This window comes from Impatiens glandulifera, chromosome 2, assembly GCF_907164915.1.
Source record: "Impatiens glandulifera chromosome 2, dImpGla2.1, whole genome shotgun sequence".
NCBI classification, from domain to species: domain Eukaryota; kingdom Viridiplantae; phylum Streptophyta; class Magnoliopsida; order Ericales; family Balsaminaceae; genus Impatiens; species Impatiens glandulifera.
The window spans coordinates 65674091-65691903 of record NC_061863.1 but is presented as its reverse complement, the minus strand read 5'-3'; the positions used below and the strand labels follow the sequence as shown (position 1 = coordinate 65691903).

The 17813-nt window shown below is 31.5% G+C and overlaps 3 protein-coding genes across 3 annotated transcripts; all 3 read left to right on the top strand.

Annotated features, from left to right (window-relative positions):
* The first annotated feature begins 492 nt into the window (after nucleotides 1-492).
* LOC124925763 (cytochrome c-type biogenesis protein CcmE homolog, mitochondrial) lies at nucleotides 493-1578 on the top strand. The gene has a single exon (XM_047465848.1). The coding sequence runs from the start codon at nucleotides 558-560 to the stop codon at nucleotides 1338-1340; it is 783 nt and encodes a 260-aa protein (XP_047321804.1). The 5' UTR covers nucleotides 493-557; the 3' UTR covers nucleotides 1341-1578.
* Nucleotides 1579-5542: 3964 nt separating this feature from the next.
* On the top strand, nucleotides 5543-12103 carry LOC124926471 (copper-transporting ATPase HMA4-like). Its single transcript, XM_047466702.1, has 9 exons — nucleotides 5543-5747; nucleotides 6705-6988; nucleotides 7431-8170; nucleotides 8579-9050; nucleotides 9445-9612; nucleotides 10256-10510; nucleotides 10851-10973; nucleotides 11065-11550; nucleotides 11673-12103. Exons 2-9 carry the CDS (start codon nucleotides 6734-6736, stop codon nucleotides 12054-12056), a joined length of 2883 nt encoding a protein of 960 aa, XP_047322658.1. The 5' UTR covers nucleotides 5543-5747; nucleotides 6705-6733; the 3' UTR covers nucleotides 12057-12103.
* A 1655-nt stretch (nucleotides 12104-13758) lies between these two features.
* Nucleotides 13759-16871, top strand: LOC124926472 (ADP,ATP carrier protein, mitochondrial-like). The gene is made up of 4 exons (XM_047466703.1): nucleotides 13759-13897; nucleotides 14604-15084; nucleotides 15163-15534; nucleotides 16196-16871. The coding sequence occupies exons 2-4, from the start codon at nucleotides 14626-14628 to the stop codon at nucleotides 16490-16492; spliced, it is 1128 nt and encodes a 375-aa protein (XP_047322659.1). The 5' UTR covers nucleotides 13759-13897; nucleotides 14604-14625; the 3' UTR covers nucleotides 16493-16871.
* Nucleotides 16872-17813: the final 942 nt, after the last annotated feature.

Here is a 17813-nt window from a genome sequence, read left to right as displayed (position 1 = left end):
GATCCGTTGGTTGTTACTAGGATCTTATGTTCTTTGATTGTTCTTCCGTGTTCTTTATTGCATCTTGGGATGCCCTAGGGATGTAGAGGAAGTGATCCTTTTATATTTTGAACTTAATTTTACGTTTTTGTTTAATACAAAATTTCTTTGAAATTGTTATTATATTAATATTTTATAATTGATTTAATTGATTTTTTTTTTACAAATGAATTTAAAAAATATCAAACATGATCATCTTGCTGGAGTATATTTAAATTTATAAAAAAATAAAAAATTCAAAGACATTTCATGACTCTCTATTGATTTGTTTTTTAACAGTTTTCACTCACTACTTAAACTTAAAATGTTCTTAATACCCGTTTTAAAAATAATAATAATAAAATTAAATTAAAAAAAACCCATAAACTAGGTTATATTAGAATATAAACTCTTGAAATGGTGAAATTTGATGAAAATTAATGATAGAAAGAGTTTATACTTAAATTGCAATAGAAAATAACAATGGTATGCTAAAACCCTGAAAGAAATCTTCAAGCTTTCTCTCTCTAGAAAATTCAATGGGCTTCCGCCTTTGCTCCCGAATCGCTTTCTCTCGTCTTCTCCAGCACCAGCCCACCACACTCTTCACCGCCAACAGATCTCCGTCCCTAATCGCTTCCTTACGATCCCAACCCAATATCTTCGCTCATGTTCGGTCAAATCCCGGAGACCTACCTCTCGGTCTCCGGTTCTTCTCCACCGGCAGGCGCCAACCTACGAAATCAGGAAAAATCGACATCGGAGCTCGCGCGCGTCAGATGCAAAATCGACGGCTTTGGACATACGCACTTACCTTCAGTAGTATTGCCGGCTTCATCGTCATTGTTCTAAATCAATTTCAAGATCAGATGATCTTTTATGTTACACCAAGTGATGCTCTTGAAAAGTATAATTCGAATCCTTCTAAGAACAAATTCCGACTTGGTGGGTTGGTTCTCGAAGGTAGCGTTGCCCAATCGACTTCTTCCCCTGATATGGAATTTGTGATCACGGATTTAATCACCGATATATTAGTCCGATATCGTGGCTCTTTACCAGATCTATTCAGAGAGGGGCATTCAGTTGTAGCTGAAGGGTTTGTGAAACCAATTACAGATGAGATTAAGAAAGATGTTACAGTAAAGAACGTTTCGGAAAAGGCGAGGAAGCTAGAATGTTATTTTTCAGCTATTGAAGTGTTGGCTAAGCATGATGAGAAATATATGCCTAAGGAGGTTGCGGAGGCGATTGAAAGGAACAAGAAGAAGATTGCGGCTGGCGAGACTGGGGAGAATGGGGAGGAGAAAGATGACAAGAAATAGACTTGTTGATTTGGTACCAATTTTGGCTTGATAGGTATAATTCTTTGGACACACATTGATTATAGTTAAAGAGATTGAACTCTGAATGATGGTGTTCTTTTTTTTCTTATTTAATATAAGGGTTTCACTTATATGTTGTTGTAATTGCGCGATTGATCAATTGATTTTCCTCTCATTTCTTGTTAATTCAAGCATGAATAAGAATGCTGCTGAGAATGGCGGCTGAATTTGACTTCAATAGATGTTATTTGTCTCTTGAATACTGCATGCAAGCTTTGTGGGGTATATATGGTGCAGGGAAAGATGATGGTTAATATTAGTTAGTTTCTTTGTTGATGAGCAAGTAATGAAGTACTTTTAATATATGACATAGTTGATCAGATTTTGTCCAGAAATATGCATAGACTAGAATTGGTAGAGATTGGTCTATTGTTTTGGAGAGGCTAATACAATAAAGCCCATCCTGTGCTTTTAATGAAAACTGAAACCTGAGACCTTGAATATGTCAAGCCCTTAGTCCAAACCTCTTGCCATCTTAGGTGGCTTGATAGTGTTTTCCTAAGTAAATCAAGTTTACATGGTCATGTCAATTTTCATGTTATCCAATGTGCTAATATGGAAAGATATGGCCTGCTGGTTTATTCCTATTGTACTCCATAAATTTGCATCGGTATTAGTGGGACATATGCTTGCTGGTGGGACAAGATTAGTCATTTTTGTAGAGAAAAACTTGATATGAAATATTATTAATTAGTTAGTTAGATCCCAACAGATAGAAACTCCAAAGCTATCTAAAAACACCCAGGTGGGGCAAGATTAGTAATAGTGGATATTGGCCCTTTTTTTGTCTGTGTATGATAACTGGGGTGTAAGGGTATCCTTCACTTAACTCGGTTAATCCTTAAAGGCAGCTAGCACAATAACATACAGACATGACCCCAATTTTAAGGTTTGATGCTCTCTTTTGGTATGGTTTACGAGTATCTCAACTAATCCCTAACTAAGGGAGAGAGGGGTGGAACACTTGTAAGGGTATCTTACACTTAACTCTGCTAATCATTAAGGGAAGCTAGAACAATAACCTACCTACATGACTCCAATTTTAAGGTTTAGTGTTTTTTTGGGATGGTCAGGGTGTGTCAGTTTACACGAGTATCTCAACTAATCCCTAAGGGAGGCTAACACAATAACCACTGTCATTACCCTAACTTTAATACGGTAATCTTAATGAGAATCAAACATGAGACATACCGTCCATGCTTAGGTAAATCAAGCTTATATGGTCATATAAACTTTAATGTTATCCAATTTACTAATATTGAATAAGGTAATAAATTCTGATTCAAAAGAAGAAGTTTGGTTATGGTATATTTATATTTAACCCAGAATTGCAGACATGTTAGGGAAGAAACCATTTGAGGCGATATCCTGATTTAATCTTAGATCAGCGTGCAATGATTAGTCTTTTTAGTTTCTTATCTATGATCTTGTTCTCTTAGTTTTAGTAAAAGGGATGTTACAAACATCAATATCCCCAAAAAACCTTGGTTTGCTAGTTAATAAGAAAGTTAAGCACAAAGAGGTTACAGAGGAAGCAGCAGCAGATGGGCAAATGCAGCCTTTGGCACTTGTTCCTCGACTAGTCATCTCCCACGTTATTGGAGGAAAAGAGACAAAAATATGTACCATGAAATGAATGAATGTATGTATGTTTGAATCTTACGTAGACAGTAGTAGTGGATATCATACGTTGGTTTGTTTGGCATCCACATCATGTCCTCAAACTTTTACCTCTAATTCATTCTTCCACCATTATCAAAGGAGATTGGTTTCTTTTTAATTCTTACTGGCTTCTTCTTTGTTGTTTATCTTATTCTTCTTTGTCTCTATTCCTATTTCATAGTGGTTTTACTTTTTGGGTATAGTTTGTATTCTACATCACACTACTTAAAAGGTCTAGGCGACAGAGACCGAGTTGAATTGAAACCCTTGGGGATAAATTTTAGGAGGAAAACCCGAATGTTTATATGATATTTGTACAATTTATATTTGTTTTCCCATTGTCTAAGGGTGTTTTTGTCTCCAAAATTAAATGTAGGAAAAAGATAACTTTTGGGGAGAAAAGGGACAAACATATGTTAAGATAAAAAGAAGTGAAAAGATTTACCCTTTTCAGATTGGCCCATATTTTTTTCTAAAGCAAAGTTACAATTTACAAGGAGAAAGGCTTCAATTATTGAATTTGGCCGAATGAATCATCTGCATTATTGTGTTTTCAGTTTGGCCATTCTAATAATAGTTTATGCTTTTATTTATTGTCTTCTTGTGTTCCAATTAAATTAACTAAATATATATATATATACTTAGTTTTCTTTAAAAAAAATGAAATACAAATCTTAAAAAAAGGGGGAAAATGATATGATTCAAGAGTATTGAAAAAAGATCACATCAAATCAGCAATCAATCGTTACCTTTTCCTGAATTCATCCAAAATAACTTGATACATCCTGCCGAATTGAAAAAGAGCTCTTAATTAGTCTACCAGAGTCTAGGACCACTTATTTTCAAAGATCCCTTTATATTAAGATTGAAAGACATTTTTTCAATCAAAATCACTTGTACAATAGAACCCAAAATCGGTCATATAAGAGATTCCATTATTTAATAATTGTATGTCATCACATATATTTGAGTTAGGATCATTCATTATTCGATTTGGCGTCCCAAATTTTTGTATCATGACGGTTAATAAATCGAATAGAATCTTCCAATAAAATGTTATTTATTGGAATTAATCATTTATACAAAAGTTCTATTATTTGACATAATTTTTTTTGGACGTTTTTTATCCTTCGGCTAAGGATAATTTTATTTGTTACTTAAAATTTTTGGTATAGATTATTCTGACATAGTTTTATTGGTTCGTTCAGTCATTTATTTTAATAAAAAATAATAAAAAAAAACTAGCATAATAGTCCATTGATCCATAACAATTCTTTGCTTAAATTAAAGCACTCTACTTAAGTTTGTTTTTTTAGTGATCATCAACAAATTGAATGATAGTTGAATTTTTTTAATTTTTTTTAGAAATTTTAAATGGGTAAAGTGTTCAATATGATCAATTGATTCATTTAATTTTGTATTATTTACTAATTAATTTTTTTATTATGTACTTAAAAAAAAATAAACACCTATACATGTATACCAAATTCATTCAACTTTTTATAAAAATTAATATTTATTCAACTAAAGGTGTTTTGTTCAAATAAAGGAAAATGAGGATCGAGAATAAGAACATGATCCATAAATGTAGGGTATCAGAATATGTATTATTGATAATTCACATTGATAATGTTTAGATTTATTAAAAATAAATTATTATTATTTTGTAATCGAAACTATGAGTATTATTTTGATAAATATTACTATTTTTTAAAAATATATCTAAAGTATAACATAATTTAATAAAATATAAATACCTAATATATATGATTATACTAATTACATTTTTTTTTTACAAAAATGTGAAAAAATAATATTTCCAACAAAAAAATAGTTGAATAATTCAAATATTTTAGGAATTACAAATAAAATAAAATATTATCAATCAAATATAAATAATATAAGACAAAGTCTTTAAAATATATATAATATAAACGTATATGTTATATATTAATAATTTATAAAAAATAAATAAATAAAGATAATTTTTATAAAATATAATATAATCAAAATTATTTTAATATATATATATATATTTATATATAATGATATATGTATTATAGTAAATTATAAATTTTATTTTTTATAGATAAATATTAACAATTTTGTTAGTTATTTGTAATTTTGTATTTTTTTATCCTCACATATTAATTAAAAATATTATATTTTCATCATTTTATTGTCAATATTTGCTATAAATTATTTACTTATTAAAGAATTTTTTTACAAATATATTAAAAACCCTTATCGATGAAAATACCAAATTTAACGCTGGGTAGGTTTTTCTTGGTGGGAAGGCATTGGGTGACGTTATTTTTAAAAAAGGAAAAAAAAAAAAAAAAAAAAAAAAAAGTGGAGGAGAGGTTTAAGTGGACCTTGAGAGAGAGAGAGAGAGGGCACTACTTCTACTACTTGTACTATATTATGAAATGAAGGACGTTTTTTTTTGTAGTCTAATCTTCCCCCCCCCCTGCATTCCCATTTTTTTGCAGAAAGCATGCTAACCGCCGCGAATATTTTTCCATTTTCTCCATTTTCATCTCCATCTCATAATGGATCAACACTGATTTGATTTCTTTCTTTCTTTCTTTCTTCTCAGAGATTAACCACACTCATCATCTACTTGCAGACCAGAGCAGAGCAGAAGTCTCAGCTTTCTTCCTATAGCTATTCTTCAACAACAAGGTGCGATGCGAACACTAAACCTATTTATTTTCACTCTACAATTTTATACATATTTCATTCTAGATACAACTGCATTTTCTCTTTGCAACTTCAAATTCTATTATCATCATATCCGAATGTCAGACCTTAAACACTGTGTGTGTTTGTATGTGTGCCTGTGACAAAGAGAGAGATCTAGCAACCGTAGGTAAGATTTGTAATAATCTATGCTTAATTGCTTACTAATCACGAGTAAACGGAAACTGAAAGAGCTGTTGCAGGTCTTTTTTTCTAAAGAGCTTAGAAAATTGGTGTAAGATTACGTTAGTTAGTTGGTTGTTCCGATTCCGACCTAGAATTTGATAGTGAGAGATGAATAATGGAGAATTTAAATAAGGATTTTACTTAAGATGAGGTTCACAGTATGCGAGTTTTAATTGGATTGGACGTGGTTTGAACAAGTGACTGCAATAGAATGTTTAAATCTCTTTTCCTTACAAATGTTTCTTCTTCAACATGAAATTGTTCAGATTTTATCGCTGTGATCAAGCAAAAGCTCTTAACTGTAGCCATATTTAAAAAAAAAAAGTTATGTAACAGTTCAAATTATATAGCCTTTGAATGATATTCAAATATATTCTTATAATATCTTTGTTCAATAAAATATATTCTTATAATATCTTTGTTCAATCAAATAATATTCATCGTCATGTTATTAATCTTATTATTAAAAATCTTTCCTTATAAAAACACTATAATTAAGAATATTAGATATTGTGATAATATATTACTATATAATTAGAATCTTTCCTTATAAACATATTGTTAATATCTACAAAATAGACATCATATGTAATTCTTCTATTAGAAAGCCACAATTATTTTCTCTAAATCCTATACTTTTAAGTTTGAATTGTCAAAACATCGACTTTTCATACAAACTTTGGAACCAACCAACTCTCTCTTGGTTGTGTGCAGGACTTTTTCTGGATCTTCTTCACAAAGATATGGAAGTGAATGAGGAGAATGATATGAAAGAACCACTTTTACAGCCTTCTGATAGTGTGGCAATCTCTATTTCTCAGCCCCATGATGGAGATGTGGAAACAAAGATAATCATGTTTAAAATTAGAGGCGTAGAGTGTGCTTCTTGTTCGGTTTCCATTGAATCTGCAGTTGAAAAACTTGATGGTGTACTAATTGTGATGGTCTCACCGATTGAAGGACAGGCTGTGGTTAAATATGTGCCAGAAATCATCTCGGTAAGTCGCACGCAGTACTGCATTGAATTCTTCGGTTAAAAGTCCTAATGGTTAAAGATATAGCATCTAGTAAACTGTCTTCTAAATGGGCATTTTGAAACATCCTTGGCTTCAAATTTATTTTTTGAATTAAGACTTGTACATATATGAACATCAATTATATATAATAATCAATTAAAACATTCACATATATTTAGGTCCCAATTCCAAATAAACTAATGTATGTAATGTGTCTACTTCTTTTATTTTGTTGACATATTTTTTTCAAATGGGCATTGATTTATCATAATTTATAAATTTTAAGTCATAGCACCAGTTTGAGATTAATTTTCAAGCAAATAAACTTATTTTTCCCTTACTGCATTGTCTCATGGTTGGATCCATTATTTTCCATTTTATTGCTAGATGAGAATTGAAAATGATTTATATACCTCTTTCTTAGGCTGTAAGAATTAAAGAAGCAGTTGAAGACGCAGGTTTTGAAGTTGATGAGTTTCCAGATAAAGATATAATTGTGTGCCGGCTCAGGATTAAGGGGATGGCATGCACAAGCTGTTCAGAATCTATTGAAAGGGTTCTTCAAATGGTTAGTGGTGTTAAAAAGGCGGTTGTGGGTTTTGCTCTGGAAGAAGCAAAAATCCACTTTGATCCAAATATGACAAGCACAAACCGCATCATTGCAGCTATAGAAGATGCTGGATTTGGGGCTGATCTCATAAGCTCTGAAAGTGATGCGAACAAAGTGTACCTCAAGATTGAAGGAACAAGCTCTCCTGAAGATTTAACGGTAATAGAATCTTCCCTCGAGTCATTGGAAGGTGTAAGCCATGTCGAAGTCAACCTGAAAGAGTACAAGGTTTCTGTTAGTTATGACCCTGACTTAACTGGACCAAGGTCCCTTATTCAACATGTTTATGAAGTTGGCAAAGGGTCTTATTATGCTAATTTATATGTTCCACCAAAAGGGAAAGACACAGAGAGACGACATGAAATTCAGATATACAGAAACCAGTTCTTCTGGAGTTGCATGTTTTCTGTTCCTGTGTTTATATTCTCAATGGTTCTCCCAATGCTTCCTCCATATGGTAACTGGCTTGACTACAAGATTTGGAACATGCTAAATATTGGCATGCTCCTGAGATGGATCCTTTGCACACCGGTGCAATTTATCATCGGTCGTAGGTTTGTGGTTTCTTTTGAATGTCTATTCATATTATTCAACTTGAATCGGTTTAATCACCCTTATCTTATCCTTCCTTCTTCTTCATGAATCAAATCATTCAAATTATCAACAAAAAGTATCAATTCTTTTGTTTTATTTTTATTTTTTATAAATACATTCAAAGGGTTGTATGGCCTTTTCGCCTGCAATTCAAAGAGTGTATGGCCTTTTCGCCTGCAATTCAAAGGGTGTATGGCCTTTTCGCCTGCAATTCAAAGGGTGTATTGGACAATACACACCAAACCCCACTATATCTTATATCCCTTATCAAACCTTTTATTTTATTTAATAAAATAACCTTTCTCAAACAAGCTTTAAGACATTACAGGAGAATGTTTTCCCTTATTTTTTTCTTTCCAATATGCCAGGTTTTACATGGGATCTTATTATGCTTTAAGACGGAAATCTGCAAATATGGATGTGCTGGTTGCATTGGGAACTAATGCTGCATATTTCTACTCTGTATATGTCATTCTAAAAATGATAATTTCAAACACATTTGAGGGACAGGATTTGTTTGAAACCAGTTCCATGTTGATATCATTTATTCTACTGGGAAAATACTTGGAAGTTGTGGCTAAGGGGAGGACATCGGATGCTTTGGCTAAATTGATTGAACTCGCTCCTGACACTGCTTATCTTCTGTCAATGGATAGTGATGGAAATGTCATTTCAGAGATTGAAATTAGCACTCAATTACTTCAGAGGAATGACGTCATCAAGATTGTTCCAGGAGCAAAAGTTCCGGTTGATGGCGTGGTTAAGGACGGTAAAAGCTATGTAAACGAGAGTATGATCACTGGAGAAGCAAGACCAATAGCTAAAAGACCTGGTGACAAGGTAACCTTCTTTTGTACAGTAAATGGCCTGTTTTTGGTATAATTTTTTTTAATGTTGATCTTGATCTGAATAAATATACATTTTAAAAATGTCAATGTTCTAAAAATTAATTTGATCATGTTCGTAAAAATTATGTATACAAAATGAAACAAATAATTAAACTATAATTTGGATCATGATTTTTATACCAAATGAAGTAACAAAAATTATACTATATTCTTGTTTATGTCCAAATTTAATCAGATAATAATCCAAAAAAAAATATGCTTCCAGTTTTAACTTTTGACGATTTTCAATGAAGAGGTGATTGTGACAACATAATTAGTTTCCAAATAGGCTACTGGCTACTAAAAATGCTTACTAAGAAATATTGCTTTTGTAACATCTTGAACAGGTTATTGGTGGTACTGTTAATGAGAACGGATGCTTACTAGTGATTGCCACACATGTTGGCCAAGAGACTGCATTATCTCAGATTGTTCAATTAGTTGAGTCTGCTCAGCTTGCCAAAGCACCTGTTCAAAAGCTAGCTGACCAGATATCCAAATTCTTTGTACCTGTGGTGAATTTTCTTCTCTCTTACTCAGTTGCTAACAAATTTTACTTAGTTTGATTCAGAATGTCTAGAGACAAGAAGATGGTCGATAAAGTATACACTTGAATTAAGTTTGGAACTCCCTCTATTTGCATCTGAAATACTACTTTAGGTTTCAATTATTCTTCCATATGATTGCTTTGCAATATGCAAATCTGTTTCTGAATTGAAGTAGAAAACATTTTCCACTGGAAGAAAATCTAGGAGGTGTTTGAAAACGAATGAAACAATTTAAATCATTTTCTTTTCCTTTTTAAAAATAATATTTTGATTAAGCTCAAATTAAGTTAGAAAATCTGAGTTAATTAGGTAAGAATAACTTGACTCAGTTTTCAAAAGACAATTTAATCCTTGAAAACTAATCAAACTATGTCATTATAAAGGTAAAATAGTCATTAACTATTTTCCCAACTTTAGTTTTATATTTGATAAATCAACTTTCATTCTAAGTACTTAACTTTAGATATTTTCATCTAGTTTATTCAACATTTACTTTTCAGTATTAAACACTTAATTCACCTGATGCTGTAGAGTTAAGTTATTCCACATTTCTGATAGCATTATTACATTCTGGATGATTTGATAATTATCATGGGTTATTCAATTTCAGGTTGTTCTGGTAGCATTTATCACATGGCTGGGATGGTTTATCCCTGGACAGGCTAATATATACCCTAACAAATGGATACCAAAAGATATGAATGCTTTTGAATTTGCCCTCCAGTTTGGGATTTCTGTGCTGGTGGTAGCTTGTCCATGTGCTTTGGGACTTGCAACTCCTACAGCAGTCATGGTAGCCACAGGTAAGGGCGCTTCACAAGGTGTGCTTATAAAAGGTGGAATCGCTCTTGAAAAGGCTCACAAGGTACATTATGCATTTTAAGAAAGTGGACTCCTTTATCTTCAAGACCTTAGAATAATTTTTTTTCCCAAGTAGAAGTGATACAAATCATATATAGTACATGACAAAGCGGGATTCAAGTTTATTACCAAAGCATCTGTTCATATTCACAATGAACTCTTGCCTTGATGTAACTACCACCCAATATCTGCAAACTGTTTTTAGACTAGGGTTTTTCCCTATAAGAGTTTATCACAACTTCCCACCATCATGACCTCCACTGTAATCAATATGCTTTTAAGTGGGAATGGAACTTTAGACCTCAACTTATAGGCCTATATATGTTCATGTTTTGATTACACAGGTAAGAACAGTGGTCTTTGATAAAACTGGAACCTTAACAATGGGGAAACCATCTGTAGTAAGTGCAGTTCTGTTTTCCCAATTTTCAGTGGAGGAGTTTCAAGAAATCACTATGGCTGTTGAGGTATATCTCAATGCAAAATAAAATTTGTCAACATTTTTTTATCAATCAGGACCACTCATTTGACCTCTCCTGGAAATGTAAATATTCTCAGGCTAACAGCGAGCACCCAATAGCGAAAGCAATTGTTACACATGTGAAGAAATTCATGAACAAATTTAATTCTAAATCTGTACATGTTAAAGAGGTAAAGGAATTTGAAGTTTATCCTGGATCTGGCGTGAGAGGAAAAGTTGGAGAAAGGAGGGTATTGGTTGGAAACAAAAGACTCATGGCTACTTTTAATATCCCTATCAGTCCTGAGGTTGAGAACCATGTCTCAGAAAACGAGCAACTGGCTCGTACTTGTGTACTTGTTGCTATCGATGCAAACATTGCTGGTGCTTTCTCAGTGACTGATCCTGTGAAACCTGAAGCTTCACGGGTTATATCTTTCCTACAGTCTATGGGCATTTCCACTATTATGGTAACAGGTGATAATTGGGCAACAGCAAAAGCTATAGCCTCACAGGTTGGAATCCAGAATGTGATTGCTGAGACTGATCCTCTAGGGAAAGCAAACAAGATAAAGGATATACAGGTATATATGCTTCCTTGTTTATTTTACTCTAATAGCACAGCAAAATAAATAGTTTCATTTCATTCATCTTCTACTAAAACAACTAAGTTATAAAATCTAAATGCTCGGTTAAACATTTGCAGATGGAAGGCACAACCGTAGCAATGGTGGGAGACGGTATAAATGACTCACCAGCCTTAGTAGCAGCTGATATTGGAATAGCCATTGGTGCAGGAACCGACGTAGCTATAGAGGCAGCCGACATTGTCCTCATCAAGAACAACTTAGAAGATGTGGTAACTGCCATTGATCTCTCTCGAAAGACAATGACACGTATTCGGATGAACTACGTATGGGCCCTAGGTTACAATGTACTTGGTTTGCCAATTGCGGCTGGAGTCTTATTCCCATTCTTGGGGATCCGCTTGCCACCTTGGCTTGCCGGTGCATGCATGGCTGCATCATCTATTAGCGTGGTCTGTTCTTCCCTTATGTTGCAACTCTATAAGAAGCCATTGAATGTTTGATAGTTTTCTAGATTAATAAATTATTTCTAATTAGTAATAGTTTTAATAATATTTTGTCTAAAGTTTGTTTTTAATTAAATGAAGTATTACCAGTTCTAGATGATAAAAAAAAATATTCATCAAGAGGCAAGAATAAAGGGCTCTTTGCAGATGTCAAAGAATGCTACCTTCTTAGTATTTATTAGGTATATTTTTCATATTCTGCTATTTGCCCTTTATAACCTTCTTTATTTAGCTTCAAATTCATTTGTCAACTATTGGGGTATGTGATTCCTAAGGACTAGTTTGGTACTGTTGTTTGGTTTCAGATATTTAGTATAAATTGGCTGCAAAAAAAATCAAAATGGTCAAAGTATAAAAAAAAGAATTCAAAATAATTGGAGCATCTGCATTTACTTTTCTAAATTTTGTGGCTGCTGGTTTGTTTGGACCCATTCAAAGTGGCCACCCAAGTCATTCCCCCAAATTCCGAAAAGGTGCCCAAAATAAATTGTTTTATCGGAATTTAGGTCACATTAGGTGTTTTTGACGAAAATAAATATTTATAAATTTGTTAGATATTTTCTTCTCTATACCCAATCAAAAAAATCAATTTTGCAGATTTTTTGACTTGATATTCCCACTTCATTAAGTATTGGGGGGATTCTAAACATTTTATACAATATTTTTAAAAGCTATGATAAAACTATATTATATAATAAATAATTTAATGAATTACAGATTTATATTATTACAAAGACATAAATTAAGATTCATAACAGAAAAACAAACCATTCTTGTTTTCAAGTCATACACCCATTCTCAACATATTGAAAAGAATTAGCCAAAATAATAATTTTATCACAAACAAACTCTATCCAATTTCTAAACTAATTTGTAGTATTTATTGGACCAGACATTTCCACACAATTCATCTTTTTCACATTGATTTTTTCTTATATATCTATTGTATATTTATTTATTGTGTTTATATTTGCTTGTTTGAAGTGACATTAAATAATATAATAATACTACATTTTTAATTTTTTTGGGTGAGTTTCTATTAATATTAATAAGTTTTAATTTAATTTATACAAAATTAATTTTTTAATCAATTACTTATCATTAATTATATTATTAATTTTACTAACTAAAATACTATTTATTTTAAATTATTATTATTTTTTATTTTATTTATATTTATTAATACATTTTTTATAAGTATTTTTACCAAGAATAATCATTATCTCGTCAAAATTATCGATAAATAATTATTTTTTCTCCAAATCAATATTCTATTTTAGTACCTCTTTAAATATTAATTTTTTTTTTAATTTAAATATTTAAAATATACCCACACATAGAGATTATTGTAGAATTATCGATACAAATTAATTATGCTCATATCTTTAAAATTATACAAAGTAAATTTTATCTTTTAAAATAACATTGATGATAAATGTATTAATATATTTTTTTTATAGATTAATATATAATTTATCTTTACTAATTAATTATAAATACCATAAAAAGTTATCAATTTACTTTTAAAATAATAAAATATATTTTAAAAGACTCAAATCTTTTATAAATAATGAAGTTTATTTGGAGAATCTCAAATATCTTTAAATAAATCAAAACCAATATTAATTTATATATTTTAATTAATTAATTTCTTTTTTTGCTGAGAAATTATATTTTATTTTTGATTTATTTTTGCTGAGAAATTTCTCTCATTTGTAGAATTTGCCCTATATATACGTAGAAGTCGATGTCTAAGGAGTCTCTCTTGCGTATAACCTCGTTCGTCTCTCCTTCTCCTTCTCTTGCGGCTGCCAAAAGCGAAGGCGAGTTGAACGCAGGTAACTTCTCTCTCTAAAATAAGCTATATTCTATTAATGTCTATGCGTTCTATATCCTCTTCATCGATTTCAATCTTCTTTTATCTCTCTGAAGCTGCTTAAATCTCGTTTCCCCAACGGTGGATTGTTTGGAACGGTTTACAGCGCTTCAGATCTCTTTATTTGCTCTTTTTCTATTAGATCTGTACATTTCTCTATTACCTACAACCTTTTTTTCTCAAGAATCTGGTATTTCTTTCTTCGTTTCGTAGATGTTCTCTCTTTTGTATCGTTTTATCTATGGATTCGACCTATTTGTTGTAGATTCGTGTTCATCGGATGTGTTTTTCACTTGAATCGTTCTAGATCTGGGATTCTATTATGTGTTTATCACTCGGATCCTTATCTGCGATGGTTAATATTACGCAGATCTGTTTTTTAATATTAATCATTCTAGATCTGAGAATTCTGCTTAGAAATGTTAAGTTTTTGATTGTTTTGAATATGTTTTGACATATATATGAACAGGAGATCTAGATCCTGAAATAAAATCGTATTTGAATCTGTGAAGAATGTGTAGGTGTAATATACGATCTGATCTGGTAGATCTTTTATAGGGTTAGTCTTGCATGATAAAGTCACTGTTTGTTACGATTTTGAATCTGATGATATAGATGACGATATAATTTCGATGGCTAAGCTTTACATGTATATTAACATTCTGCAGGCTTATTAGTTGCATAGACGTGATGGCTGATCAACACCCAAGTGTAGCTCAGATGGTGGCCGGTAGGCTAAACCTTGGTTCCAATGCTCAAATGAGGGGACTTAACCAACCCGCTCTTTACCAGAGGCGATACTCTTATGGAAATTACTCTAGCGGAGCTTTCCAGTCTCAAGATCTGTCTTTGATTACTGGAAATGCTTCCCCTGTTTTCGTGCAAGCTCCTTCTGAGAAAGGTCTAGCAGGATTTGCCATTGATTTTCTCATGGGTGGAGTTTCAGCTGCTGTGTCAAAGACTGCTGCAGCTCCTATTGAGCGTGTTAAGCTTTTGATTCAGAACCAAGATGAGATGATTAAATCTGGTCGTCTTTCTGAGCCCTACAAGGGAATTGGTGACTGCTTCAAGAGGACAATGGCAGATGAAGGTATGGTTGCATTGTGGAGAGGAAACACTGCTAATGTCATCCGTTATTTCCCCACCCAGGTTTGTAACTTTTTCAAGTTTGGTTTTTGAGTTTTTGTGTTGATCTGTTATGCTTATATGTTTTTTATACTTGTACAGGCCTTGAACTTTGCATTTAAGGACTACTTTAAGAGTCTCTTTAACTTCAAGAAGGACCGTGATGGTTACTGGAAGTGGTTTGCTGGAAACCTTGCATCTGGTGGTGCAGCTGGTGCATCATCACTTCTGTTTGTCTACTCCTTGGATTATGCCAGGACCCGTCTTGCAAATGATTCAAAGGCAGCAAAGAAAGGAGGAGAGAGGCAATTCAACGGTCTGGTCGATGTCTACAAGAAGACCCTCGCAACTGATGGTGTTGCTGGACTTTACCGTGGATTCAACATCTCATGTGTTGGAATCATTGTTTACCGTGGGTTGTACTTTGGAATGTACGACTCTCTGAAGCCAGTTCTCTTAACTGGAAGCTTGCAGGTCAGTCACAATTATATTTTAAAGTTTATGTTAATGCTGAATATTGAAATTTAATTGCAGAATTAGTTTAGTCTTTGAAAATATGCTGAATAAATCAAATGAAAATATTTGAATTTTAAATAATTCATATCTTACTCCTTGTTTGATGTAGGACTATTTGAACAAAATATTGTTTGATTTTAAAGTGGATTATTTGGGTTAAATGACTAAAATATCTTTTGTATTCAATATTTAAAATGTTATAGATATTAGAGTGATGATATAATAGTTTTTATTTAATGATTTGAATAAATTTGATTAGGGACTATTTTGATTAAATCTAACATACACTGTCTTGGTTGTTTGATAAAATGTTGAAAAATTATTTAAGGACTAGTCTATTCTATGCTCTCACTTTGTTATTGTGTTAAAACCTTTCATAGCTTATTGAATTAAGTTAGATTTTGTTGCTCAACTTTTGTAGGTTAATTTAAGCTGAATCTTACTAATGTTGTGATTTTAGATGACAGTTATCGAATAAGCATGTTATATCTAATGTTCAGTGCGGTGTAGTCTGAGCTAGTTTGTTTTATTTCTTTAAAATTGTTTCCTTGATTTGGCAGTGAAAGCCTTAATCTATATACATACATACTAATGTTGAATTTGTGTGGCCGGTTTACAGGATAGTTTCTTTGCTAGCTTTGGTCTTGGTTGGTTGATCACAAACGGAGCTGGTCTTGCCTCCTACCCAATTGACACTGTGAGAAGAAGAATGATGATGACATCTGGTGAAGCCGTCAAGTACAAGAGCTCATTCGACGCCTTCTCTCAAATCCTGAAAAACGAGGGTGCCAAATCTCTGTTCAAGGGTGCTGGTGCAAACATCCTTCGTGCTGTTGCAGGTGCTGGTGTGCTTGCAGGTTACGATCAGCTTCAGATGCTTGTTTTGGGAAAGAAGTATGGTTCAGGCGGTGCTTAAGAAAAAGGCAAAAATGCGTTTCTTCTCTCACAGTTTTCTTAGGTGATGTTAGACAATGATGAAAATTAGTTCTCAAAAGTTATTCGGATTTTTATTATTCAGCACAAATTTTCTCATTGAAATAAGCTGAAGCCAGAGTGGGATTATATAATAATCCTCCTTCTAAACATTTTACATTATTCGGGCCACCTTTTTGTTTTTCGGGTGGATTTTTAGTTCTTTTCATAATCCAGAGTTTACCGAAGTATCGGTTTGAGGTTTATTTCTTATTTAAGTAAACATGTCTGATTTTCCAGATATAATGTTGTTTCTGGTCATATTTTTCAAATTGTTATGTTTAACCTATTATGTTATTTTGAAAAGTGACATTGTTTTTATTTACATCTCTTGAAGAATTATATTTTCTGCTTGTTTATTTTTTGTTTGTTTGTTTGGGAAGGTTATTGTATGGTTTTCAACACTCTTCAAATTTATAATTATAATATTTTATTAACTACATTCTAAATTTAATTATTTATATATATATATTTAAATTACTTTTGTTATAAACTTAATTATTTATATTTTAATATATATGTATACATTTAAAATTTTTATTTTATATTATATAATAAAAATTTTACTTAATCAGTTTTAAATAATATATTCTTTTACATTGTTATTTATTTTAAATGTATAAATAATTAAATCATCTCTAAGAAAAGAGTTTAAAAAATAGGAAATAAATTATTATTTATACATTTAAAACTCTAATATATACTTATACATTTATATGTTATAATAAATATTAATTTGTTTGTCATAATTAATTTTGAAATTAATAATATTTGAAAAGATATTTTAAGTAATATATATAATTAATGATATTTTAAATTATGTATTAAAATTAAAAATAAAATTAAAGAATGAGATAAATGGTTAAATTTATATTTAGTTAATAAAAAATTATAATTAAAAAAATATGTTATTATTATAAAAATATAACATTAAGCGTCGGCAATGAGTTTACCGACGCATAATAAGCGACGCATAAGAGGCAAGAATCATCCTCATTGAGGATTTTTACAATGCTGCGTATTTTCAATGTTATTTTTTTTTGTTGGTATATTATTTTAACATTGCTAAGAAAAAAAGGCTTAATATGGACAATTATACTAAATACATCAGTCAACATTAAGAACATGCTCAATTTTTTTTACAAAGTTTAGCTTTAGCGACATAATTGTATATTCTTTGTGATACCATTACAAAACTAAACCAAAACAACAATAATATAGGAATGACACATTTTATTTATAAATAAATTAAAAATCCAAGTCAA

Coding starts and splice junctions, on each gene's coding strand:
- LOC124925763 (XM_047465848.1), top strand. CDS start 558: ATGGGCTTCCGCCTTTGCTCCCGAATCGCTTTCTCTCGTCTTCTCCAG.
- LOC124926471 (XM_047466702.1), top strand. CDS start 6,734: ATGGAAGTGAATGAGGAGAATGATATGAAAGAACCACTTTTACAGCCT. Junction 8,171..8,578: donor CAATTTATCATCGGTCGTAG/GTTTGTGGTTTC, acceptor CCAATATGCCAG/GTTTTACATGGGATCTTATT. Junction 9,613..10,255: donor CCAAATTCTTTGTACCTGTG/GTGAATTTTCTT, acceptor ATTCAATTTCAG/GTTGTTCTGGTAGCATTTAT.
- LOC124926472 (XM_047466703.1), top strand. CDS start 14,626: ATGGCTGATCAACACCCAAGTGTAGCTCAGATGGTGGCCGGTAGGCTA. Junction 15,085..15,162: donor TCCGTTATTTCCCCACCCAG/GTTTGTAACTTT, acceptor ATACTTGTACAG/GCCTTGAACTTTGCATTTAA. Junction 15,535..16,195: donor TCTTAACTGGAAGCTTGCAG/GTCAGTCACAAT, acceptor GCCGGTTTACAG/GATAGTTTCTTTGCTAGCTT.